At 30.1% G+C, this 23,860-nt stretch overlaps 2 protein-coding genes across 9 annotated transcripts in view; one reads left to right on the top strand and one right to left on the bottom strand.

Moving 5' to 3' along the window:
• Nucleotides 1–23,860, top strand: part of LOC144839826 (voltage-gated inwardly rectifying potassium channel KCNH6-like) — a 76,671-nt gene that overhangs the window by 21,494 nt on the left and 31,317 nt on the right. For 4 of the 7 annotated variants that reach the window (XM_078695355.1, XM_078695354.1, XM_078695352.1 and 1 more), the window contains exons 3-7: nt 5,579–5,755; nt 13,838–13,867; nt 16,639–17,094; nt 19,663–19,859; nt 20,764–20,784. In XM_078695355.1, the coding sequence (XP_078551481.1) occupies nt 5,579–5,755; nt 13,838–13,867; nt 16,639–17,094; nt 19,663–19,859; nt 20,764–20,784 (881 nt within the window). Of the gene's footprint in view, nt 1–5,578; nt 5,756–9,632; nt 9,759–13,837; nt 13,868–16,638; nt 17,095–19,662; nt 19,860–20,763; nt 20,785–23,860 lie in introns of those variants that run through there. The other 3 variants (XM_078695353.1, XM_078695351.1, XM_078695356.1) reach the window with 3 other exon arrangements.
• The window catches only part of LOC144839889 (large ribosomal subunit protein eL43), a 177,528-nt gene that overhangs the window by 126,565 nt on the left and 27,103 nt on the right, over nt 1–23,860 (bottom strand). Inside the window, exon 1 of one of the 2 annotated variants that reach the window (XM_078695469.1) lies at nt 9,177–9,180. The exons of the other annotated variant lie outside the window; for it this stretch is intronic. Within the exon in view, the coding sequence (XP_078551595.1) occupies nt 9,177–9,178 (2 nt within the window). The 5' untranslated portion in view covers nt 9,179–9,180. Of the gene's footprint in view, nt 1–9,176; nt 9,181–23,860 lie in introns of those variants that run through there. 2 annotated transcript variants of the gene reach the window in all.

Below are 23,860 nucleotides of genomic sequence, written 5' to 3'. Positions count from 1 at the left end.
ACAAAAGCGTTTCAAGGTCGATTTTATCTAGATAACATTATGCCATGATTTTAGCGATTTAATTTCCAAGAACTATTTATGATTATTTGTAGAATTATATTTGCCAAGGATTATGACAGGTTAATAACCTCTAAAATTGTAGAATATTAAAAATAAAATCCAAAGGATTTAGACACAGATTCATGTCTTCTCACAAAAAGCTCACTTTCAAGAACCACTGGTAATGTGTACGTACTATTATTAATATACGGAAAAGGGCTTTTGTATACATTAAACTTAAATTAGATATTTTTAATTTTATACCGTATTTATTCGAATAATATTATTCGCCCACGCATTTATTGTTCATTAGGGTTTTTAGAGAGCGTTTATTCGAGGGAGGCATTTATTCGGGGGAGACATTTATTTTTTTGGATGTAATTTGGTAATGTATAATCAAATAATTATCCCTAGATATGAAAAAATACTACACAATTAATATAAAAAAGGGATAAAATACAGTAAAAATTGTAGGACATAGTGTATTAGCATTTTGGAATGTCATTGTGTCAACAGCATTTATAGTCTTATTTTATTATTTATACAGGGTAGCCTCTTCAGTCAAAGACCCAGAGAGCCCAGTGTATAGTATAGTACTATGATGAGTTTGTGGCAGTGGCTGTCAATGCAATTGGTACTAGCCCTCCTAAGACCATGCCAATCAATGAATTCAATATTGTGTATATGCATGTGGCGGGGCGTTTATTCCAAATAATGTTAAAAAAGGGGGGGGGGGGGGATAATAATATTATCAAGTGCATTGGTGACTAGAATTTTTACTCTAACAGTAACACTCAAATTTGTTTCAATTTTTAGACGATTGATTAAAATTGAAAGATAAGGCCATAATGGTCATTAATAATTTATAAGATGACCTATCGAAGGATTATTCAATGCACCTATTTTTATAGTGCATTATGAAAAAGAATTTTGCATGGTCATAATTAGTATAAAATCATGCATAATTCATAAAAGATCACTACCCTCTCAGTAACACCAATGTTTGAAGAATTTTGACTGCCTTGGTGGTACAAATGTTGATTAAAGCCTTAAAAAATATGCATAAATTATCATAGACTTGTTCATGAGGGTTAAAATTAGCATAAACTCTTTCTTGAGATTCACCATGCTGTTGAATTATCACATACCACCAACTTTTTAGGACAGTTTGAACTCTAGAGAAGGATAAATTCAATGAATATTCATGAGTGTAAAAATATAAAATGAATTATTCATAAAGATCAAGACATTTCAAAATATCGGATAAAATGGAAATATTTTAGGGAGTTAGTTTTAATATTGAAAAAACTTTTTAAATACATCATGCATTCCTGACATAATATTACTTTAATAATTTGTTATCGTTTTATAAAACGAAGTAACTACATTTGTGCCTTGGGGTGAATGCAACCCACAGACTATACCTTTGGCCCATCGAATAAAAATAAAAAATAAATATATAAATAAATAATAAATAAATCCCATCCCTCTAGGCAATGGAATGGTGAGAAAAGCCGATGGTCAATGAAGAAGAAAAAAGTACCAATTGGTTTCGAACCCGAACCCTAGTTAACCCTAGTCTAATATACATATTTAACAAAGGTAAAAAAGTAGGCCTAAATAAAATCGCTAAATAAAAGAGATATTAAACAATGTTTTGACCTTGTATACCATGTAGGGGGTTAGTGACTAACATGCTTGACCGATCGACATATCAAAATTATCTTGATAATAAGAAATCAATTGCTTCCGAAAATAAACATGACAAATTGTAACAACAAACAAAATCAATAGTTTCCAAGTCTTTCATTAGCAGAATTTAGGTTTAAAATTTAAAAAAAAATAGCCATAAGGCCATGGTCTATCCCGGGTATGTAACTTGTAACATAAAAAATGTAGATACAACATATTAACATTATATGAAAAGAACTCAGCTGTCAAACTTTTAATGATTGTTTGCTACAACAATCTGTTTACTTTTGAGGTTAGTTTACATTTGGATGAGTTAGTACATACACATCAACAATAAGCCACCTTATTATCAGGCTTACCTGTTTCCTGTTCCTTAATCATCTGGTTTTGCCCATTGCGGTTTGATTAGAACGCATCCTTCTTTCTATGCCATCCTCTTAAGCTCTGTGTACACTATCAAACTTTATGTGACAAAAAAATGTGACGTGTCCAAATATGGTAGTGATATTCCCAAATATGGTAGTGATATGACATCATCATGTCCATATATGGGCAAATCACATTTTTTTGATCATACAGCAGACTAAACAATCATCACATTTAATATTTTTGAGAATTCACGTAAAGAATGTTTGAAATTAAACTTTTAATTACTCTGGTTCTTCCATCTTTAACTAATCAATGTTGAGGCGGAAGGCTGTGCCATTTAATAAAAGAAGCAGCGCTTGGATTTTTCACTGCAGAATAGTTATAAATGGTGCATATATGCTACAAGTTGAATTTTCAAACAGCATTCACCAGCCTTGCATTGCACCAAATTCTTGAATCACTAATCACTCTTGTATGGGACTGCTGACTCTTGTAGTTACAGTAATCGTATTACTTTAGCAGTCCCGGACCAATTCATCTTTGTACAATGTATATTATGTTTTCTTGGTCAAATAAATAAATGAAATGAAATACGAAAAGCTTAACATGCAATAGAAGCATTTAATAGAAATTTTACCGTGTAATAGTACAAACAGCTAAACATGCAATAGAAGCATTTGATAGAAATTTTACCATGTAATAGTACAAACAGCTAAACATGCAGTAGAAGCATTTGATAGAAATTTTACCATGTAATAGTACAAACAGCTAAACATGCAATAGAAGCATTTGTTAGAAATATTACCGTGTAATAGTACAAACAGCTAAACATGCAATAGAAGCATTTGATAGAAATTTTACCATGTAATAGTACAAACAGCTAAACATGCAATAGAAGCATTTGATAGAAATGTTACCATGTAATAGTACAAACAGCTAAACATGCAATAGAAGCATTTGATAGAAATTTTAACATGTAATAGTACAAACAGCTGAACATGCAATAGAAGTATTTGATAGAAATTTTTCTTCGTAATAGAGAAATAAGTCTGAGCAGTACATGATACAGAATTAACCAATCGGATACACCCAGGTGTGTTATAATAATACATTTTATTGTTGCTATAACAATACATTGACATTTAATAGTTAATCTACAATGGATTTCTCATTACTGTAAACAAAACAATTTCTTAAATGTCAAATGAATATGTTCAACTATATGTATGTATGTAGAACACTAAACCACGGTGATAAAACTATAATATTGACATTTGTAGTACATCGTTGATAATTAATTATATTTTAAATTTTTTTGGCATTTGATTCCCAAGGGAGGTCAAACTTAATAACAGGCCAACAATTTTCAATCAATCAACGGTTACAATTTATTGCATATACTTGCAAAATTTGTTTTGCATATTATAAGAAAAAATCTGATAAAAATTGATGATAGTATTTGCATATTCTTCCATCTAAAAAAATATGATGTGGTTTAATGTGGAGATGCTCCCACTTGAGGGCGTGGTTTGCGGACTGTCCCATGTAATGGAAAGTCAACTTCCACCCATTCGATGATAATGACGAGAGAATAGAAAATTTCAATCTTTCACCACATGAAAATATTTGTTCCATTACATGGATATAAAAACATTTAACATCTAAAGTACATTTTTATCATTTGATTGGACAGTTGCGATTGTATATAACAAGAATGAACATGCATAAATACAGATTTGTACTCACATATAATGAAAAATGCACTATTTATGTCACATGGCTTCAATATAGTATTTATTGAATATCATGTGACCCACTCTAATGAAATGACAAAGATGTTATTATTTATTATTTAGTGCCTCTTTGCCGAGTAATCGTCTGATTTCTCCGCCTGGGCTGCCTTGCTTACTCTTTGTACCGGGTTTCTCCATTCCTTTCGTTTGTTGGCCAACTTTCTAAAATAGTCAACATCTTTCATTGTGTCCAGTCTCATCATGCTAGGGGGGGTTCACCTTTTTTATGTCATTGTTTAAAGTAACTGAAAGTGCGCATTTAGGCCTACCTCTATATTTTTTGTGTTTTGTAGGACTTTATAGCCAGATTTGCTGGTGTATTCCTATCTTGTCTCAATATATGTCAAAGATGTTAAAGAACACTATATTCTGTCCCCACGACATATCCCTATCTTGCATACAAATTCTCCTCTAATTTGATTTTCCAACATCCTTCTTCTTCACAAGATCTTTTCATAACAATCAACTACATAGATCCTTCTATATTTAGCCAAGTTTACAGTTGTTTATTTTTGCTAATTAATTTTGCACTATAAGATAAATAAATAAGTAAAATAAATTAATTAGTATAGCTGTCGGCTTGGTTACGCCTACAACCAATCATAGACTATATGATTAATGCTTTTATAAAGGTTATAGATGAAAGGTTACCTAAGTGAGTACATACTTAGTGTGAGCATTGCCGATTGCTTTTAATTGAAGCCCAGGCTTGTGTTGTTTACTTTATCAATGTTATTAGCAATAACACCATTGTAAGCAATTAAATGGTAAATCTTATTGACTTTATCAGATTTCACCTGATTCATCAAACTCCTTAAAATTGATGTGGTTTTAGCTTTAGATTCAATATTGATTCTTACTTTTAAAATTAGAAAAGAAAAAGTTAATAATAAAGTAAAAATGTACTAATGCGTTGGTGCAAATTGATATTTTAAGATATTGTAGGTTGGTTTTTTGCAAGTTGCTATTATTAATTTCCTGGTGCCATCTTTTTCTCTTTTTGTTTTGTATGAATTGTATATGAATGTACTATCTGAAATAAAGGAAATGAATGTATGAATTAAATGACATTTTACAGAATAAAACTTTTTTACAAATTGCGTGTCAAAGTTCAGTATTACGTAAAATTATGTGATTTTACAAATAAACAGATTGTTGCTCGGGGCTACGTTGATTCTTACAAAAGCAAAGTAATCAATGTATTATCACTATTAGCAGTGTCATGTGCTACAAGACTTGTTTCTTATGGCATACATACACTTAGTGTTAATGAAATTTTTTAGACATTTGAACAAGTGTAATTTGAAATTAACTGAAATTGTCTTATTCTATCATGACAGGTGCAAGTAATAATACTAAAAATTGAATATAGTGTGTTTAGGCTGGTCACTTTTAACTCTTTGCCTAAACATATCCGAGTTGAGTGTATGAATTGAAAATTCAGATTTAAATAATTTTTTTTAGTTTCTAAATTTTCATAGTATTAAAATAATAATTTATGAATAATTCATATTCTTTGATGTTTATTTTTTACAGTGTTTACTATTTTTGTTTTTTTTAATTTCTAAATGTTCATAATTTATGGCTGATATTTATAAATATTCATAGTTTATGAATAATTTATGCCTAATTCATAAATATTCATAATTTATGAATAATTCATATTTGTTTATTCATAATTCCAGGTGCTATGTTCCAGTGTAGCATTCTAGTTGCTCCAGTCAAGAAAGAGAATGATGAGGTTATCATGTATATAATAAATTATGAAGATCTAGGAGCATCTTCAGCAGCAAACACTGAAGTTACGGAAGAGCACAATGGTAGCCAATCAGGAATGGGTTACCGATTTAGACGTAATAGACGTAAGTAACCAAAATTTGAATTAAAAATGTGATCACTATTAAATTCAAGTACTTTAACATTTAAGCACCCTTTAAATAGTTAAACAGTAGAACCCCTGTTCAGGGGACGTCTTCATGACCAATAGAAAGTGTCTTCTGAAAGGGTAATGCCAAAGAAAGGGTTCTTTCTACTATATCTAATTACTATTCTGCTATTTTTTAAGACAGGCAGGTGACTTTTACATCTGTATGTAAATATTACATCAGTATGTAAATGAGATAATTATAAATTCATTTTTGAAATTTTGTTATAATTTTTTTTATATCTTTATTTCTAATAATGAACTTATATGCTACAGTACCTTTATTGTTGATAACTTTGACATTCTAACTTGATATGCATGACTGAACAAGCAGTTTCAATTGAATATACATTAACAACAAGGGTGCATGATGAAATACAAAAATTATAATTAAGTTATATAATATACATTTAATATGCATGATTGTTTAAATAAAACTTAATACATAACAATATTTGGGTTATAGTATGCAAATAAGATAAGAATTATGTAAATTAAACTATGTGAACAAGCGGATTACATTTAATCTGTTTACAGCATTTTTTTATATGATTTTTTTTTTTAAATTTTAAGTCGATTCTGTAATTCTTTATATTTATGAATTATTGTTTTATGTTTTGTTTATATTTAACATAATTTTTATTTAGTTTTCTAATTTTCTTTATTATAAATTCTGTATTAAACTTAAAGTTTATCTATAAGCATTGATTTAATTTAAATGAATGCTGTGATTTTTCATTAATTGGCAGCCATGATTTTAGTTTGGTTTAAAAAATTAACATGATTTTATTTTTTTTCCATCTCTATTTCAAATGTTTTGTTTATCTCGCTAATGCCACTACTTTATTTTACCGGATGATATTGTTTTCATTTATCTCTACCAGTTCCAGTTATTTTAAGTGGTTTTGTTAGTCTGTTTTATTTTATCGACTTTAACAATTTATGATTTGAATTGTTATCTCAGCCTCTCATTTATAAGTTTATACCCAAAGCTAGTTTCTCATGCAACGCATGGACGTACATGCAATACAAATAATTTAACCAATCACAGGCCCGATTTTTGACATTTTATTTACTAGACCACTGGGCTAGTTTATTGTGAAATTCACTAGCCCATTTCCTATTTCACAAGCCCACTTCATTGGTTAAATCTGATTGCATTGTCACAATTTATGAGCTGCCGAGTTGTGTCTCATTTTAACATTATTTGCGCTTTTCAGTTTGTCCAAATTTCTAATCAACGACCTACTAGAATACACACCCGGGCTTAAGACAATAGTTGACTAATGCCATTTTTTACTTGATTTTTGTACGTCAGACTAGTGAAATATCGCATCCTACAATGAATCCAAACCCTTGCTTGTGATTGGACACGTCCTTGCATTACGTCCTAGTGGGATAACATCCACTTGATCTTTCATTTTATCACAATCTTTAAAATAACACTGCAAGTTCAGTTGTGTTTAAAATCTACCTCTGTTTATCAATTCCTATAAAAGTCAAAAGAGACTGTGTGTAAAAGCTTTTTATAGTAAACACAGTGGGTAGGTTAAGGTTATTAATTGCCAATTACAATATATCAATATGTTCTCCTAAGAAATATGGGATGTAAGGTAAGGTTGAACATATTTGGATGGATGTACTGTAACCTTTACCTTACATCTGTACCCATCATACAAGTTGGTATTAGCCCGAGATACAACATAATTGCCGTAGAAAGATATTTAAAACAACTTGTGATACATGGTATGCCATCACAGCAATCAGGGGTACACTTCAGTTTGGAAATTAAGATATTTTAATAGTTTTAAAACCTTTGCCTTTTTAAAGGCAAATTTTTTTTCAATTGTTTTTACGCTAGCATAAAATTATATTGTTTAACTTAAAAGTTCTAAAAGATGGAACATACTTTGAAACAATATTACTTTCTCCATGACAGTTACTCTATCATCTACAGTAGTACCACCTAAGTTGCTTGTTTCTTTATATTTGGTTTATTTTTATGCATTATGTAATATCATCTGAACTCCCCAGTTTTCACCCATTTCATCAGTTGTAAATGTCATGTACTGTATTGGTTTCAAAGAATTTTCAATCATTTATTGTATGAAAAGCAAGAACAAACCTATTTTCAAATTTCATTGCAACTTTTACTTTCAATTTGTATCAGTTTGTAGTGTAGATTAGTATAAACTAAAACTTTCTAATTTTTCAAACATTTCTAATCTTCGTAAAACTTTGTGTTTGATTGGAGTGAATGACTGAATGTTTGCAGTAGTGGTAGGACCACCATTGTGGAGAATGATTAGAAGAAATTCCAGGATTAATCTTGAAGGAAAGATTCTTCCAGAATGTTATGTTGCATGGAACTTTTATAGTGTTTGTGAAAAAACTTTACTACTGCTTGATTCTTTTATAGACAACAGTAGGTTAGATATATCGCCACCATAGACCATTTGTGATTGACAGCTATCTGTTTTGATAGTGTGAGGTATTGGTAATTAGACTGGTGGTGTACTGTTATATATACTAATACGATTTCTTGCATGTTCAAGATTTCATACTACTGTATGCATGTTAAAACTGTATACTGATTTATTATTAAATTTCTAAAAAATGTTTTGGTCTACTGGCCAATATTTAAAAATTATTAAAACCATAAAAGAGCAAAGTGAAGTAATTAATAATTATTTTTCTTTTTTTAACCATTAAAATTATGATTAATATTCTGTCATCCTTCCCATATTATAATTGTAAGTGATCTTTTACCATCTAAAGTTTTTTATTCCTCTTACTTTGATTATAATAAAAGAAATGTCTTAATTAATTCTTCGTATATTGTACACAAAATATGGAATATAAATATTTTATGCCTAATATGGAATCTTTCCTTTGTAATCAGTCATCTTCCATTTGCATGCACCCATGTTTATTTCTAATACTTAAGGCCTAAAAAAGGTTTAAATCAAACAATAAACATTAAGATATAAAGAAAAATTGTTTCTCCTTTTTAATAAATGGACATACTTTTCTAAATGAACAAACAAATGAAAGTATAGAAGCCTTTGCAAATTGCATCTTGCAAACCATATTGCTAGGCTCAACACGCTAGCATAAAATTATATTTTTTAAGACAAATTAAGAAAGGATATAATTATCAAAGTTAAAATTTTTATGTGCTATAATATTACGCACTATTTACCTACTGAAAAACTTAGATTTATATTTTTTTGTCCATGATACATATTTAAAACATTAAATTTTATTGTGAAGAGGAAACAATTTTTTTTCGCCAAATTCATACTTGGCAAGCATGAGCCTAGTATTTTTTACTTTCAATAAATAATTTTCAAAAAATCATTTTGTTTGATAGCAAAACATTTTTGGGTCTAATTAGTAATATAGTAGTAATAATGGTAAAAATAGAAGCTGGTATTCACATCAACATATACCACCTGTATGATAATGAATCCCATTTAATATTCAAATTAGTTTTTTTATGCTTTAACTTCTCATTCTTGTACTAACTAATTTCAAATCCCAATTGCTTTCTTTTTTTTATTGTCTAAATCTTTTTGATTATTATTAGAGATCGTGTCAAAATTATTCTTATTATACTGCAGTACTTCTATTTTACTACAGTAGTATGGTTTGTTTCACTGTAAATGTTTTGAATGAGGAAACACTGCAATTAAACAATGTGTATTTTGTGTAGATTACCTAGAAAAACATGCTAAATAATTTAAAAAACAGGTTAAAATATAGTTACTGCAGTAACTGCAGCAGAATACTTTTGACATCATCCCTTAATTATTCATTCACATTTCTATGTTCCTCCTGCTACTGTGTGTTGCTTCATTTTGATGAATGTGAATTTAATACAGGATCAAAACAGTTGAAGAGAATTCCAACTCAAAGGATCTTTGACGATAGTGCTACAGGTAGTTGACAAACGCCAAAAATTAATGTTCATCTTTTTTTTTATTCATGCACTTTTCTTTGCACATTGTGTCAATTTTGTGTTTTTATTGTAAGTTGTTGATGTCTGAATTTCATTGTGTATTTCTCAGATTCTGTTTTCTTTTAAAAAAAATTTAATATTGAATTTAGACTTAACTTAGAAGTAGTAATAGAAGTTGTGATGTGTTTTTAAAGAAGGTTAAAATCATGTCTGTTATTAGACTTGAAAATAATTTTATTTGTTCCCAGCATTAATAAATTCAAATATCTGATACATTCAAATTTCAAATTGATAAATGGAAATTCCTCAAACAATAAATCTTAAACATGCTGTCATGACAGAGAGAGTCATGGATATTTGGGTGGAATGTTCTAATACAAAGAGTGGATTAAATAAACATGCCATGATAGTAAATAAAATAAATGATCTATGCATGCCTTCAAATTAGTAAATTCTGTAAACTTTCACTCAGAAATCTACATAATTTGGAAGTACAGTATCTGTCCAAAGTTAACCTGATGTATTTTTTTGTTTGCTAGTTATTCAAGTCTAAGCTGACAATGATTTATGCCTTCTTTTACAATAGTACAGTAGATGAGAAACTGTATGCAAATTTCTTGTGTTACCTGTATAAAACAACTGTAAAAAAAAAGTATGGTTGATTCTAATGATCATACTGACACTGGAATTGAATGGACCTTATTGCAAGTTCCTTTCCATTTTTTATGAACATTCCTTTCCATTTCCAAGTAAAATGGAGATTTGATTCATTTGACAAAGTGAGTGCATGCATAAAATTGTGTGACACAAAATAATTTGCATATTTGCGTAATTTGCATAATTTGTAAAGCAGGCTAGTGTACTTTTAATACAATAGTCGTGTTTGTCTGATAGATCTATGTGTTGTTACAGTGATTTGATTGTTCACAGGGTTTTAATATAGATTTCTTTTAAATCTAATGAATATTCTAAATCTATTTTTTATCTTTTATTTAATCAACATTTGTTTGTCAACATACACACATTATATAAGAAAACTGCAGAAATAAAAAACTTTTATTTAAACCAATCAATCTTCTTAATAGAGTATCCCTGGGATCTCCATAGAGGGAATGGTTTAAACCGTATATCATAACTACAAGTTTTTCTCCCATTTCCATGCCAATGAGTTAAATACTGGGGCAGAGTCAGGAATTGAACCAAGCCTCTGATAGTAAGATCCTGTTCCACTTTAAAATATGAATCTTGATTGTAATACGAGATTGAAGGTAGATATATTGTACATCGTTGTTTACGTTAGTACTAGACATGTCTTAGGTTAACTTGGACAGAAGCAATCATGTGTTTGGTCATATTGCTATACATTCATGTAATAAGAGATTGTGAAGTGCAGGAACACATGGTTTTTAGGATGACAAATGAGAGCAACTTTGATTAATGATTCAACATCGTGCTTACATATTGGAATAATGTATGATTGAAGAGAGAATGTATGTTGTTTACACTGAACAACATTCTCAGAGTGCATTAGGATAGAACCTTACGAATTGGGGTAGAACCTTAAGAAACATAAACATGATTAAAGAGTGAATGCTTGTTGTTTTATACACTGAATAACATTCTCAGAGTGGATTGGGATAGAACCTTAAGATTTTTTTTTCATTTTCATTTCTTTATTCGAATTCAAAAAACAATAAAACATTAAAAACAGTACAGGAATGAATTCAAGGTAGCACAAAAAAGTAACCAAATGGTCATTGGATTTGAATTGGGATAGAACCTAGAAAAAGAAACATAAAATTGATCAAAGAGTGAATGACAGCAATAGAACAAGCTTCACATTATAAGAATCCCTGCTTCAGAAGAGACCTCAATCAAATATTGGCCAGGCAGACTAAGCACTCCAGTAAACCCCTGACAGGTGTACGTAGAAGGAAGTTTCGGTTTTGCCTTATAATTGCAATATGAGGAATGGAGGGGAAAGGAAGATGATATTAATAACTATCAAGTGTCATCCTTAATTAGACATCAGAGAGAAGTTGTTGAATATTAATGTGGCATCATGCGAAGGGTGCTGGAAGTGTGAGAGTGTTGGAGGAGACATAAGATTGAAATAAAGCTCAAGTCCCAGTCACTTTTTTTCATCCTGCCATTTTGACAGAAGTTTGAAGATGTCCAAATTCCCACATTGAGTTTTTTACATGGTGACTAATGATTTTTCATTTGATGGCATGTCCTAGATTATCTTAAATTTTGGTCAGTAGGATTGGGCAACGTATGGCTGATCATGCATTATTTATTTCATCAATACTTTTTAGCAGTATAGTTACATACATATACATACGAAAATCATTCAGCATACAATGAAAGATGCCGTCATATGTACTACCTTTCAACATGTTTATTATTCTTATTTATACTGGGGGCACATTGAATAGTTTCAACATTGAAATAGATAGTGTGGGTCAATGATGGGTTTCCTAGAAGTGGCTGTCATATCAACATATTCTCAATTCAAGATTGAGAGTATAGTCATACTGTATATTATTTACTTGTGCATTAAGCCTAGGGATAAAGTGGGTAGATAGCTATCCTTTGAATGCATTTGCTGACAAAACTAAATAAATTATGTCTTGTTATGAAATGGACGCTGATGTAATACTTAATTAAACACTTGAGGGCGCACTTATGGCAAGGTCTGTTTACGGAAGTTAAAGATCTGTAGTGTTTACGTTTAAATCCGGCCACATAATATCGATAATTCAGTAGTTGATGATGTTATGAATCTTGAGTTGAAATTAAAGTATTTAGAAATTAAAGTATTTAGCACAACATTGAACTCCGCTATTTTTTAACCTTTAATTATCACTATTATCTCATTGTCATCATTATCCTAATCATCATTTTTATCATTGATCATTACAAAAATAATAAATATAAAATAAACACTTTTAAACCATGTTTAGAGACTTTTTTGGTCACAATTTTAAATGTAATGTAATATGCCTTTGGGACCAAAGTGTCCCATTAATAGAGGTGTCACTTTAACCGAAGATAGACTTAGTGTTAAACATATTGACTCTTGTTTGTTTCAAAGTAAAGTATCATTGTGTGTGTGTGTCCTGAATAGGGAAGTCCCAACGTTTGGATTCTACTCTACACATTCTGGAAATAGTAGGCACAATGAAAATTCTCTGGTGCTAAACTTCGTCTCTAAATGTACCGTACCCTCTTTATACCTCTAGTATAAAATTACTCATTTCTGAAAGCCTTTGAATATGTATGTGTAATTTCATAACTTGTGTTTTTTTTTCTTATATATTAAGAATTTTTAATAGAATTTATAAATGTTTCTGATACAGTATGTATATCATGCAATTATGTATACATAAAAAAATGAAATACTTTAAAGTATAATGTAACATAACATAGTAAAATTATACCATTAACATTTATATCATGATTTTTAATATTATAATATAAAAAATTGTCTGACACAAATATTAATATTAAATGTTCACCAAAGTATTTTTAGTAATACTGTATTACTCCAAATTAATATAACCTCATCAACAGATTCAGGGGATCATAGTCCTCTTATGTGAGTCAAGGTTTTAGTAAATTGTAGAATATAAATAATAATAACAATTTAAAAAGTAATAATTTAAAAATTACTGATTGTTATCAAGTAATAACCACAACATTCACTATTTTTCACTTTTGAAATTAATTAGAAATGAGTAAAATGGTTAAAACATGTGCTCTGTAATAGTAGTAAACTTGGTGCAGGTTCGAGGCTCTTCTTGTCCGTATAGTAGTTCAAATAGAAAGGCTTGTCGAATAATGGCTTTAAAATTACGGTCCAGTGTACAGTTAATATAGATCCCAGTATTTTTGTTTGCGATGTTCCATAGTATCACCATGAACCAACTTTCAGACACAAAGATGCAAATGACCGATTGTGAATGAATTACAATTATTGCCATAAATAAAAAAAATGATACAAAACTACATTTTCAAAACAAACTTCTGTTTTACTTTCCTCTTTCCTTTCGAAAGACTTTTCATTGCAGTATATGCTCAGGGCAGGTAAGGACCAGCTACCATACCAATGTGACAAACAGAATAGCATGAATACCATACTAATACTGGTAATAAGCCCATCCTTGGATATGGAATATAAGGGATAAGCCCACCTTGAGAAATGTACATTTTGATTATAAACAAACTCTGGTTATAAGCCCAATCTAGCTCATCCCTTTGATATAATCCCACTCTGGTTATAAGCCTAACCCCCAGGATTTACCAGTAAGCTCATTATATTATAGGCCCACAAACATAGGTAGCCATCCTTTAGCATTACAGTATATATATATTTTTAAATCTAGTGCCATATTCAAAATATAAGCACTGTCATTTGTCTATATTGAAAATTCCATCAAATTTCATGTTCCATGTGATTGGGCTTTTTACATTCAGATTCAGTATGGTGTTGTTATTAAAAAGTACATGTTTAATTTTTGATATTTATACAATTGTATGATTAATATTTTTATATTATAATATTTATATGTATGCACAATAGTAATGCAAGTACATGTGTACGATATTTCTCCCATTTTTACTTATGTTTTATAATATTTCATAAAAATTATGTATTTCTATGTAATTATGCCACTCATATGCCAGTGCAGTACAAGGCTATTAGTGTTTTTTAAATTAATTACATGTTAATAAAAGTCTGTACTAAAGGTCTCCGCAATATTTTTTAATCTTTTTAACAGCATTTCTTTATAAAAAATTATATACTGTACACTTAAAAATGATTGTGTTATTTTTCGTAATGAATTTTGAATACTAATCCTGTCTTTTAATAATTTGACACGCTGATGCAATTTATGAAAAAATATGCACATTTTTATTTTATAATACCGTAATGTATTATTTATTTAACCTATTGTATTTGTAAAAAGCCTACAATAGTCATAATTATATCTATATTGATTCATGTATATTAACTGTTAAAAACATTCATTATTATGCACATTAAATTTGTTGTAAGTATGTTAAATTGATTTTTATTTTAAAAACATTTTAAAAAACATTATTCATCGGTTATGAATAATTCATTATTGATAATGCATTTTTGCCATATGGCAATAAACATACAGTGCATTATAAAATTCAAATTTGAAAATTGATTTCTCACTAAAAACAATTATATCATTGCGTTGTTTCTAATTTGAAAATATCATGAATTATTCATAAAGGCTATGAATAATTCATTAATTATTGTTTATGATCATATTATTGCAATAATATATTTGATAATAATTTTTGTAATGTAAATTAAATTCAAAGTTGATTTTCAGTATAGATAATTATGACATGTGTTTTGATGAGCTGTACCAACAGTAATATGAAAATTATGAAATATGAATTATTCATAATCTCATGAATAATTCATTGATAAAATGTACTGTACTTGTAAATTGCATTTCCTTTGCAGCATCTGTATACCAATGTAATGATAAATTATTATTTTATTAAATTATATAAAAATACATGTTTTTCCTACGCACGTGTATACTTTTTGTTATTTATGTATACTCTTTAAACTTATTTAAAATTATTTAATATTTTAAAAAAAAGTAAGTATAATTAATTATTGCATGAAGAATAATAATAATAAATTTGTGTAAAATGCATATTACAATAACATATTTTTAATTATACATCATGGGAATTTCTTATGTTATTTCACACTTTATCTTTGTAGGTTTAATTTTGTTGTTTGTATACAAATTTCAAATAAGACAAATTATAGACTTAAAAGAATATAAAATATTAAAGAAATAAAGACATTTTTAGTGTCAAAGGTATACCCCTAAGCTAGCTAATTGGAAGGTATCGAGAAAACTCACTTCAAATTAAATTTTTGCTGACCATTTCCAACATGTATGTACAGTAAATGCTGTTTCATTGTGAAGGTGGGGAGCCACACAATCTGATTTTATAAATCGCACAATTTTATTCACTTTAGCTTCAATTTAATGTATATGCTTAGTGGAATTGATCGAGAATGTTCACCTATGAATTTAATTTGAATTCCTCCATCAGACACATACGTAGGAAGGCAGTTTGAGCGGACAAACAATCTGATTTTTTTAAAAAGAAAAACAACATTTTTTATTCACTTGGTATTAAATTAATGAAATGCTTCAAATTAACATAGTAGTAAAGTAGGTAGTTAATAATTCTAGTTAGAATTGGTTGACTTAACATAATTGTTATCATTGCGTGCTCATATGATATGAAGGGATCAAAAAGCATGCCAGATAGAAGTCTCATAGGAATGGCTAGGCTTGCTTAATTCATAAGATTGATGGACTTGCCAATATTTTGGATATTAATGAGGAGCACTTATGAGAAATTTGCAAGTGTTATGTAAATAGCTAAACAAAATTAATATTACATTGGAAAACTGGTTTAATTTTATCGGATAATTATCATTAGTATATTACCAGTATGGTGCAAAATTGTTTTAACTATTATTAATGTATTTTAATACCATATAGTACAGTAAAAACTGTAATAATAATCATCATACGATAATTATCATTAGTTTTAACAAGGCCATATATGGCTGCAGTCGCGTGCTCAAATTTGAATTAGTGTTTACCGACCGACCGACATAGTGAGCTGTAGAGTCGCGTTGAACGCGACTAAAAATAGGGAAAAACAACACAACAACACTATGAATTAAATTCTAGAGTAATTTCCAAGTACATCTAGAAAGTTAGAAAAAAAAAATGAATATGCAAATTAATTACTGTAACCTTTGACTTTTATCCTTACAGCAAATCACAGGACTTTCAGGCTACGGTTACCTTCCATTCGATATAACAAGTCTTCTCAAAACAAATGCGAGGAGAATGATGCCGATAAAGGAATATTGGAATCCGAAACATCCCTACCACTTAGGCGTTTACCTCCAACGAAAGAGCTTCCAGAAGAGGAGGAGAAAGAAAGACTTCGCAACAATTCGGCGGAAAATAAAGAATGCACGAAGGAGTTGCTACGTAAACAAAATGCAAAACGTCAAAAGTCAGTTAACGCAAAACCTCATACTATTGATAATGCTCAATTGGACTCAAAACATAGAATGGAGAGGGGGAAAGAACCGCTTGTGAGATCATCGTCAAACATGAGTTCAACGTGGTCAAATAAAAGTGTACAGAGTCACGGTAGTGTTCGAAGGGCGTCCTCTGTAGATTGTCTGAACAATAATCAAGGCATTGGTATGAACCATACAGGTTGGTATTACTTTACTCACATCCATAATTCTCAAGATAATTTAACTATAGTGGAATCCCCATTCAGCGGAGATTTCTATTAAAGATGTATTGTCCCTAAAACATGAAAAATGAAGATTTATTAAATCAGACTTTGAATATGTTATTTTGTAGTTTATTAAAGCTAATCACTTCCGTAAAAAAAATATTTATTACTTATAAAATGACAGATAAATGGTTAAATTCAACCAATAACCCATTGGCTGGCAGCAAATTTGACATTTTTTTTTCTTTAAAGTACAGTTTCTTCAGGTAAATACTTTTTTTTTTGGATAACTATTATTTTACATTAAAATGGCATATTGAACACAAATTTTGAGAATTATTTTTTTAGGGGGACAATCAGGACCAATACAGTATGTTTTAACACTACAGTCAACCCCCATTTAGGGGAAACCCCTGATGAAAGGAGGCTTTGTTCAGGTGTGTCTCCTTAAAAGGGTTCCACTGTAGATGCGATGGTTGTATGTACGATATGTTAAACATACATAAAAATACAATAAGTTTTGCAAAAAAATGAACTTTTTAAAAAAAATAGTAGTACAATTTATGATTTTAAAACAATTTAGATTTTTAAAAATGTTACCATAAACATTTCGATTTTAACATAATTCAATGTTTTGTCATGATGCTGATATTAACATTAATTAATATTAATCTATTCTTGTGTCATGTTTTCATGAGAATATATTTCATTTTTGTTAAAACTGAATTCATAGTACCTTTAAATATTATGTACAATTAATACGTATATCGAATATAGAGTTGGTTGTCAAAAATTAGCAATTATAAAAATGGTTGTAGTTAATATCTCATTACGTTAATATTCACTGTGAAATTTTCCAGTTAACAAGTTAACACTACCTCCTACGGTAATGTGCAAAATTGTAATGTGATGGCACAGAATTTGTATAATTTAATTTTGAATAAAATAGACATAGAACTGCCTTACTAAGATCGTTTCTAATGGGCACATGAACACATAGCAGATCATTTTTTATTTATTAAACAGTTTACATACAAAGCCCAAGAGGAAACTGTGCCAATTGCTCAACACAGCGGTTGGAACCTCATTAACGCTGATCTCCATATCCCCCAGACCCTACTTGCAACTTTTTAAACAGTCTTTTAGCTTTAATGCTAAATTATCTTTCTGAGATAGAAAATTTTTATTTCAAATCCCTTTCTACTTTAATGTATACATTTAATATTAGTTGATTATATAAATTGTTCTGAGGGGCCCTAATGATCAGCTTTTGCTGAATGAACTACCCTCATAAAATAAGAACAACTGTCCCTATTAAACCATAATCCTTATTAATTATAGTAGAACCTCTATTAAGGGGACATCTTCGGTACCCCAAAAAACTGTCTCCTTAATCGGGATGTCCCTTAAATAGGGATGAGCCATTAGTATAGTGTTAAAACATATTGCTGTTCTTCATTTCATAATAAAGTTTTACCTATTAATGGGTCTTTCTACTGTAAAATACTATATATAATTTGATGAATAAATTCTGAAGGTGGGTCCCCAGTCAATATATAATATTTCAACACCTCTTGCATATAACGTTATGTATCTATACATAACACTATGATTAGATAAATAAATGTTGAAATTAACTTAGTATCTACACAGGTGTTGTAACGCCATGAGACAGGTCACAGTATGTAGTAATACGCCTGTCGGGCTACTTTACACAGCTGTGTTTATGAATAAGAGATTGAATACATAAGAATATGCTACGATTAATGTTAGACCTACACCATGTTAGACACACAGCAGTCAAACAGCGATTACTAACAACATCCCTGACCGATCAATAAAATAGCTCATGGATATCAACTTGCAGTCAACGGAGGTTAAGTGGTATTGTCAATAGAGGGCGATGTAACTATAAAAATCTACAGTATTCTAGGTTATAATAGGATTTGACTGTTGTGTGTCTCAGAAAGGGGCAACCATTGGGTAGTATACAAATAATAAATGTTTAGTGCAATGGTACAAATAATTGCATAAGGTGAAAGATGAAATGTTCGATTTTGAACATTTTTTGTATTTCACCGAATGAAATTATTTTGTAAAATACCTAATTTTATTAAATTTATTCATTGGTAAAACAAGAGACTAGGCAGGCAGTGCTTCAATTTTGGTCATGCTTGGTTTCTCATCACGCATTATAACAAAAATTCAACTCTCGTATACCAAAATTGCACTATTGGTGATGTAAGAGTTAATGAAGTAGTTTGAATATCATATGTGACCCACAATCCTCAATCTACCAAAAGACAAGAATATATGCAGGTGTGTTATGAGGTTGAATGGGATTTTTTCATGAGTTAAAAAGATTCATTGTACTGTACTATTCAACAAAAACAAAGTTAAATTGGACAGACAGAGAGTACCTTAAGTTTCTTGACTCTGAGTGATATATAAAAACAAAGGGTACAAAAAAAGTAAAAGGAAAATTGTTTGTATTATGCAATTAGTAGTCTTATTATAACGTTAATTTTTTAAAATCTTTACAGTATCATGTGCAACAGTACCTACCAAAGCTTATGCATATTCAGACCCAAATATCAGCTCTCATATAGGGAAGCTAGGCTCGTCGTTTACGGCGCTAAGCAATGAGGACTCCGACGATGAGTGGAAGGAGCATAGCATAGCATCAGCAACTTGTGGCTTCCCTGGTAATAAGGCTAATGTTGGGGGCAATCTCACTCAGGTTTGTTTGAAATCATTTATTCAAAATGTGTTTTGTTCTATTATTATTGGGCAAATGTTTCGATGGTCATTATTATTATCAACTAGATCAAAACCTGTATCTAATGATTATCATCATATCATTATCAGTATCATTATCAGTATCAATATCAGTATCATCAGTATTATTGTCAGTATCATTGTCAGTATCATTATCAATATCATTGTCAGTATCATTATAAGTATCATTGTAATTATCATTGTCAGTATCATTGTCATTGTCATTATCGGTATCATTATCATTGTCATTAGCATTGTCAGTATCATTATCAATATCATTGTCAGTATCATTATCAGTATCATTATCAGTATCATTATCAGTGTCATTGTCAGTATCATTATCAGTATCATTGTCATTAGCATTGTCAGTATCATTATCAATATCATTGTCAGTATCATCATTATCATTTTCATCATCTACAGTAGACCATCACCATTATCAACATTAATTATCATCATCTAAACCAATACCATTATCATCTACTGTATCATCAAAACTAGTATCATCACTTTTACCTTTATCTTATTTTCATAACCAGCCCTATATCTTCATCATTACTCACAATATCACCATAATCCACCATCATCATTCTGCCTTGTTGTCAGTCATTGAATAGTATACAAATAATGAATGTTGATGAGTGCGATGGTACAAATAATTTCATGAGGCGAAAAAAAGTTTTATTTTCACAATCGTCCAATCAAATGACAGGAATCTATGTTATAGCATCAAGTAGTTCATCAAGATATCTTTAGTATTTCAACACATTTTTCCTGTTGTCCTGCCAGTATTTATTTTTTACAAATAAATGTTTGGCTTCTGGACAAAAATAAATATATTTTATAGTATTTATTTATTTTATTAGGCTAAAATCTTTGAAAAGAAGGTAAGGATTCCTTTCATTCTCTGGTGACTCTTTTTTTAAACTAAAAATATGCTTAATTTACATTTTAAGTGAAATTTTATTTACTTTTGGTGCTAACTACTATAATACTATTCGGAACATTCTCTAAGGTATTTTTCATTTTTATAAAGGTTTTACTACTTTTTTCAATAGTAACATTATTGTTGTTACTAACAAAATTATCATTTGAAGTGAATTGTCATTCAACTAATTTCACTAATGTGAATTTCTCTGAAAGTTTATGATACTGCCCCCTATAATCGGTATTGTTTTCACATGAGAAAAGAATTGCTGTGCATTTGTCATGTTCTAAGAATCTTCTTGATTAAGGTATCTCCTGCCCTCTATATTGCTTCATATTATTTACTGGAGTAAATAATTGATGTGCTTTGAAATAACAAATTTTACTTTATAACTACTTATTAATATATAGTACACACTTATATTATTATTGTTTTACCAGTTGTATAAACATTATTTAGGTACTTAGATGGACAAGTAAGCAAATTAAAGTTTTTGAAACATTTTTTTCTTAGATATAATTACTGAAGGCCACTGAACCACAGAGACGCTAAAGGGTATTTATAAAATCAATTACCCATTGGACCATAGTCCATGGCAGCTGTGTGTTGATATTTTTTCCCTGAATTTTTATTCCAGTATCATTGTCAGTTTATTCCAATTGTCCAGGTAGTATTAATTGATTAATCCACTTAAGACGTTCCAACCCCAACTTAACAATTTCTGGAGGTTTACAAATTTTTTTTTTCTTTCTGGTGATGGGGAATGTGGAATAGCCAGATGATTTTTGTAAAGTCCCATTTTATCTATTATTAAGCCTTGATTGCACAGGACTTAATAATTTGGTCATATTAACTGAATCGTCAGCTAAATTTACCAAGAAAAGTCCTAGAAAAGACTACTACTGCCTGCCCGGTTGAACGTACAATGGTCTCGATAATACTAACCACGCTGGCTAGAATGTCCAATCTCGAATCTAAAGTCCAGGACTTTATGACACACGCCATGCACTTCAAGTTAAATTTGACATGATATCTTCACACCTGTTCTTAGCCTTGTTGTAATGGTATCAACGGTCTAGACATCTTGTGTGTTGCAATAGCATTCGTTTATATGTATTTTTGTTGAACCAAAAATGTCTTAGGTGAATTGAGATGAAAGCCTATCATTCATTATTCGTTTTAAATGTATTATTTTTTTGGTGATGGATAATTTTACAATTCAAGTATAGGATAATTTTACAATTCAAGTATAGGATTATTGGACCCCCTACTTTTTGGTAATTATCTCCCTGTAGACATATTTGATTACTACAAATTGGCTTTATATATTTCCCTCTGTTTCTGCCATGTAGGGCCATCAGTTGGAGATTTCACATTTATGGTATATGGTTTCTGGTTCCCCACTATTGCTAATTATTGGCCACTCCATGTTGTCATATTTTTTTCTCCAAATATTTACATACATCATGCAGTGTCTCTAAAGGATGTTTCACATTTTAATAGGTAAAAGGTATGTTTTTTTTGTCATGTGTAACAATAGAAATTGTGTGAAGGTGTGTCTAGATGGGTCACAATTGTTTTTAAAATGCGTCTGATTTATAGCTAATGAATATTCATAAGTTAATACTGTATATATAATAAAAAAATATTAATATTAAAGTAGAGTATGTTGTCCCATGGAGAAGTAATATTTACTCATTTTTGGTAAAATTTTAATGTTTGATACGCATCATCAAACGCTTTAATTTTGATGATTTTTCACTATCTATAAATGCTATTCTTCGCATTGGCTAACTTACAAGCTCACGTAATGTGAATGTCGTCATTGCGGTCCGAGTCGTTACTCACAGAAGCGATTTCAACGTCATTGTGTTTTATTCGGTTGCATTTGTGCGAAAAATGTCTACTATTTATCATTGTCAATAACCAGAATCAATCGTGGGCATATTGTCCTTGGTTGATTCGATGCCTATGCCTTACAGAAATTATTTTCGGGCTGGCGAGTATTGGGAAGTTGATCAATAATTAAGCAACTCTGGCGTACATCTTGCAATCATTCACTTGTGAATTTGTACAAGTAAATTCCTATCTTCAACTCTTCTTGTTAACATCTTGCACAATAGAATCCATTTAGATAGTAATAATATTACTACTAGTAGTACTAGTAGTAGATTATTTGTAGGTTCTTCCTTTCATGTGTAGAATAGACATCTAATATAAGGTGTTGCCTCAAGAAAGAAACTGAATCACATTAAATTACTACAAAAGTATAGTTAAATTGATTTGATATAAACATTTTTGTTTAAATAGCTTTTCTTTTATAATTTTCATTGCTGTCTAACAATGAAATATAATATAACAAAATATACACATTTTTATATTTGACGTTTGAAAAACAGTTAAAAATGTCCAAAACGGAAAACTTATGTACACAGTTGTTATAAACGGAGAGATTCTACAAAAGAAGAGTATGGGGTTTCAGGCCTTGTCTTTTAAGGCGAGCGAGTGCGATCACTTGGCTAACACACTCCTAAACTGCCCTTGAGGAGTGCGATTTACCACACGCTTAAATTTGGTAAACTTCTACACACCAACATACAAACAGCACACCTACAGCACCCCTGAGTGCAATTTGTAGCACACCTATAATTTTCAAAAGACAAGGCCTGGGGTTTACCCTGGTGTACTGGTCCTCTTTAGCCCCTGTCATTCTTGGTAGGCTACGGCCTAATCCGAATGTCCTCAATATTAATGGATAATGTAATGGATAATGTAATAAACATTAAAAAAAAGAAAAGAATGGCACATTCTCAAGAAACAAATGATAGGCAATATTTGGCCACCCCCTATTTAAGCGACACAGTTTGTTGTGTACCGTGAATGTACTCTCAATACAATAATTATAGTATTCATGCCATAGCTGTACACATGGCTTCATAATCATTAACTGTATTATATCAGCTTTGCAAGATAATGCTTTTGCCAATTAATACTCTATGTATGTTTATTGATCTGGTCCCGTGATTCAGGTCATT

This window comes from Antedon bifida, chromosome 4 (genome assembly GCF_963402885.1).
Source record: "Antedon bifida chromosome 4, ecAntBifi1.1, whole genome shotgun sequence".
In the NCBI taxonomy this organism is placed as follows: domain Eukaryota; kingdom Metazoa; phylum Echinodermata; class Crinoidea; order Comatulida; family Antedonidae; genus Antedon; species Antedon bifida.
This window is presented reverse-complemented; position numbering and strand designations above follow the sequence as displayed.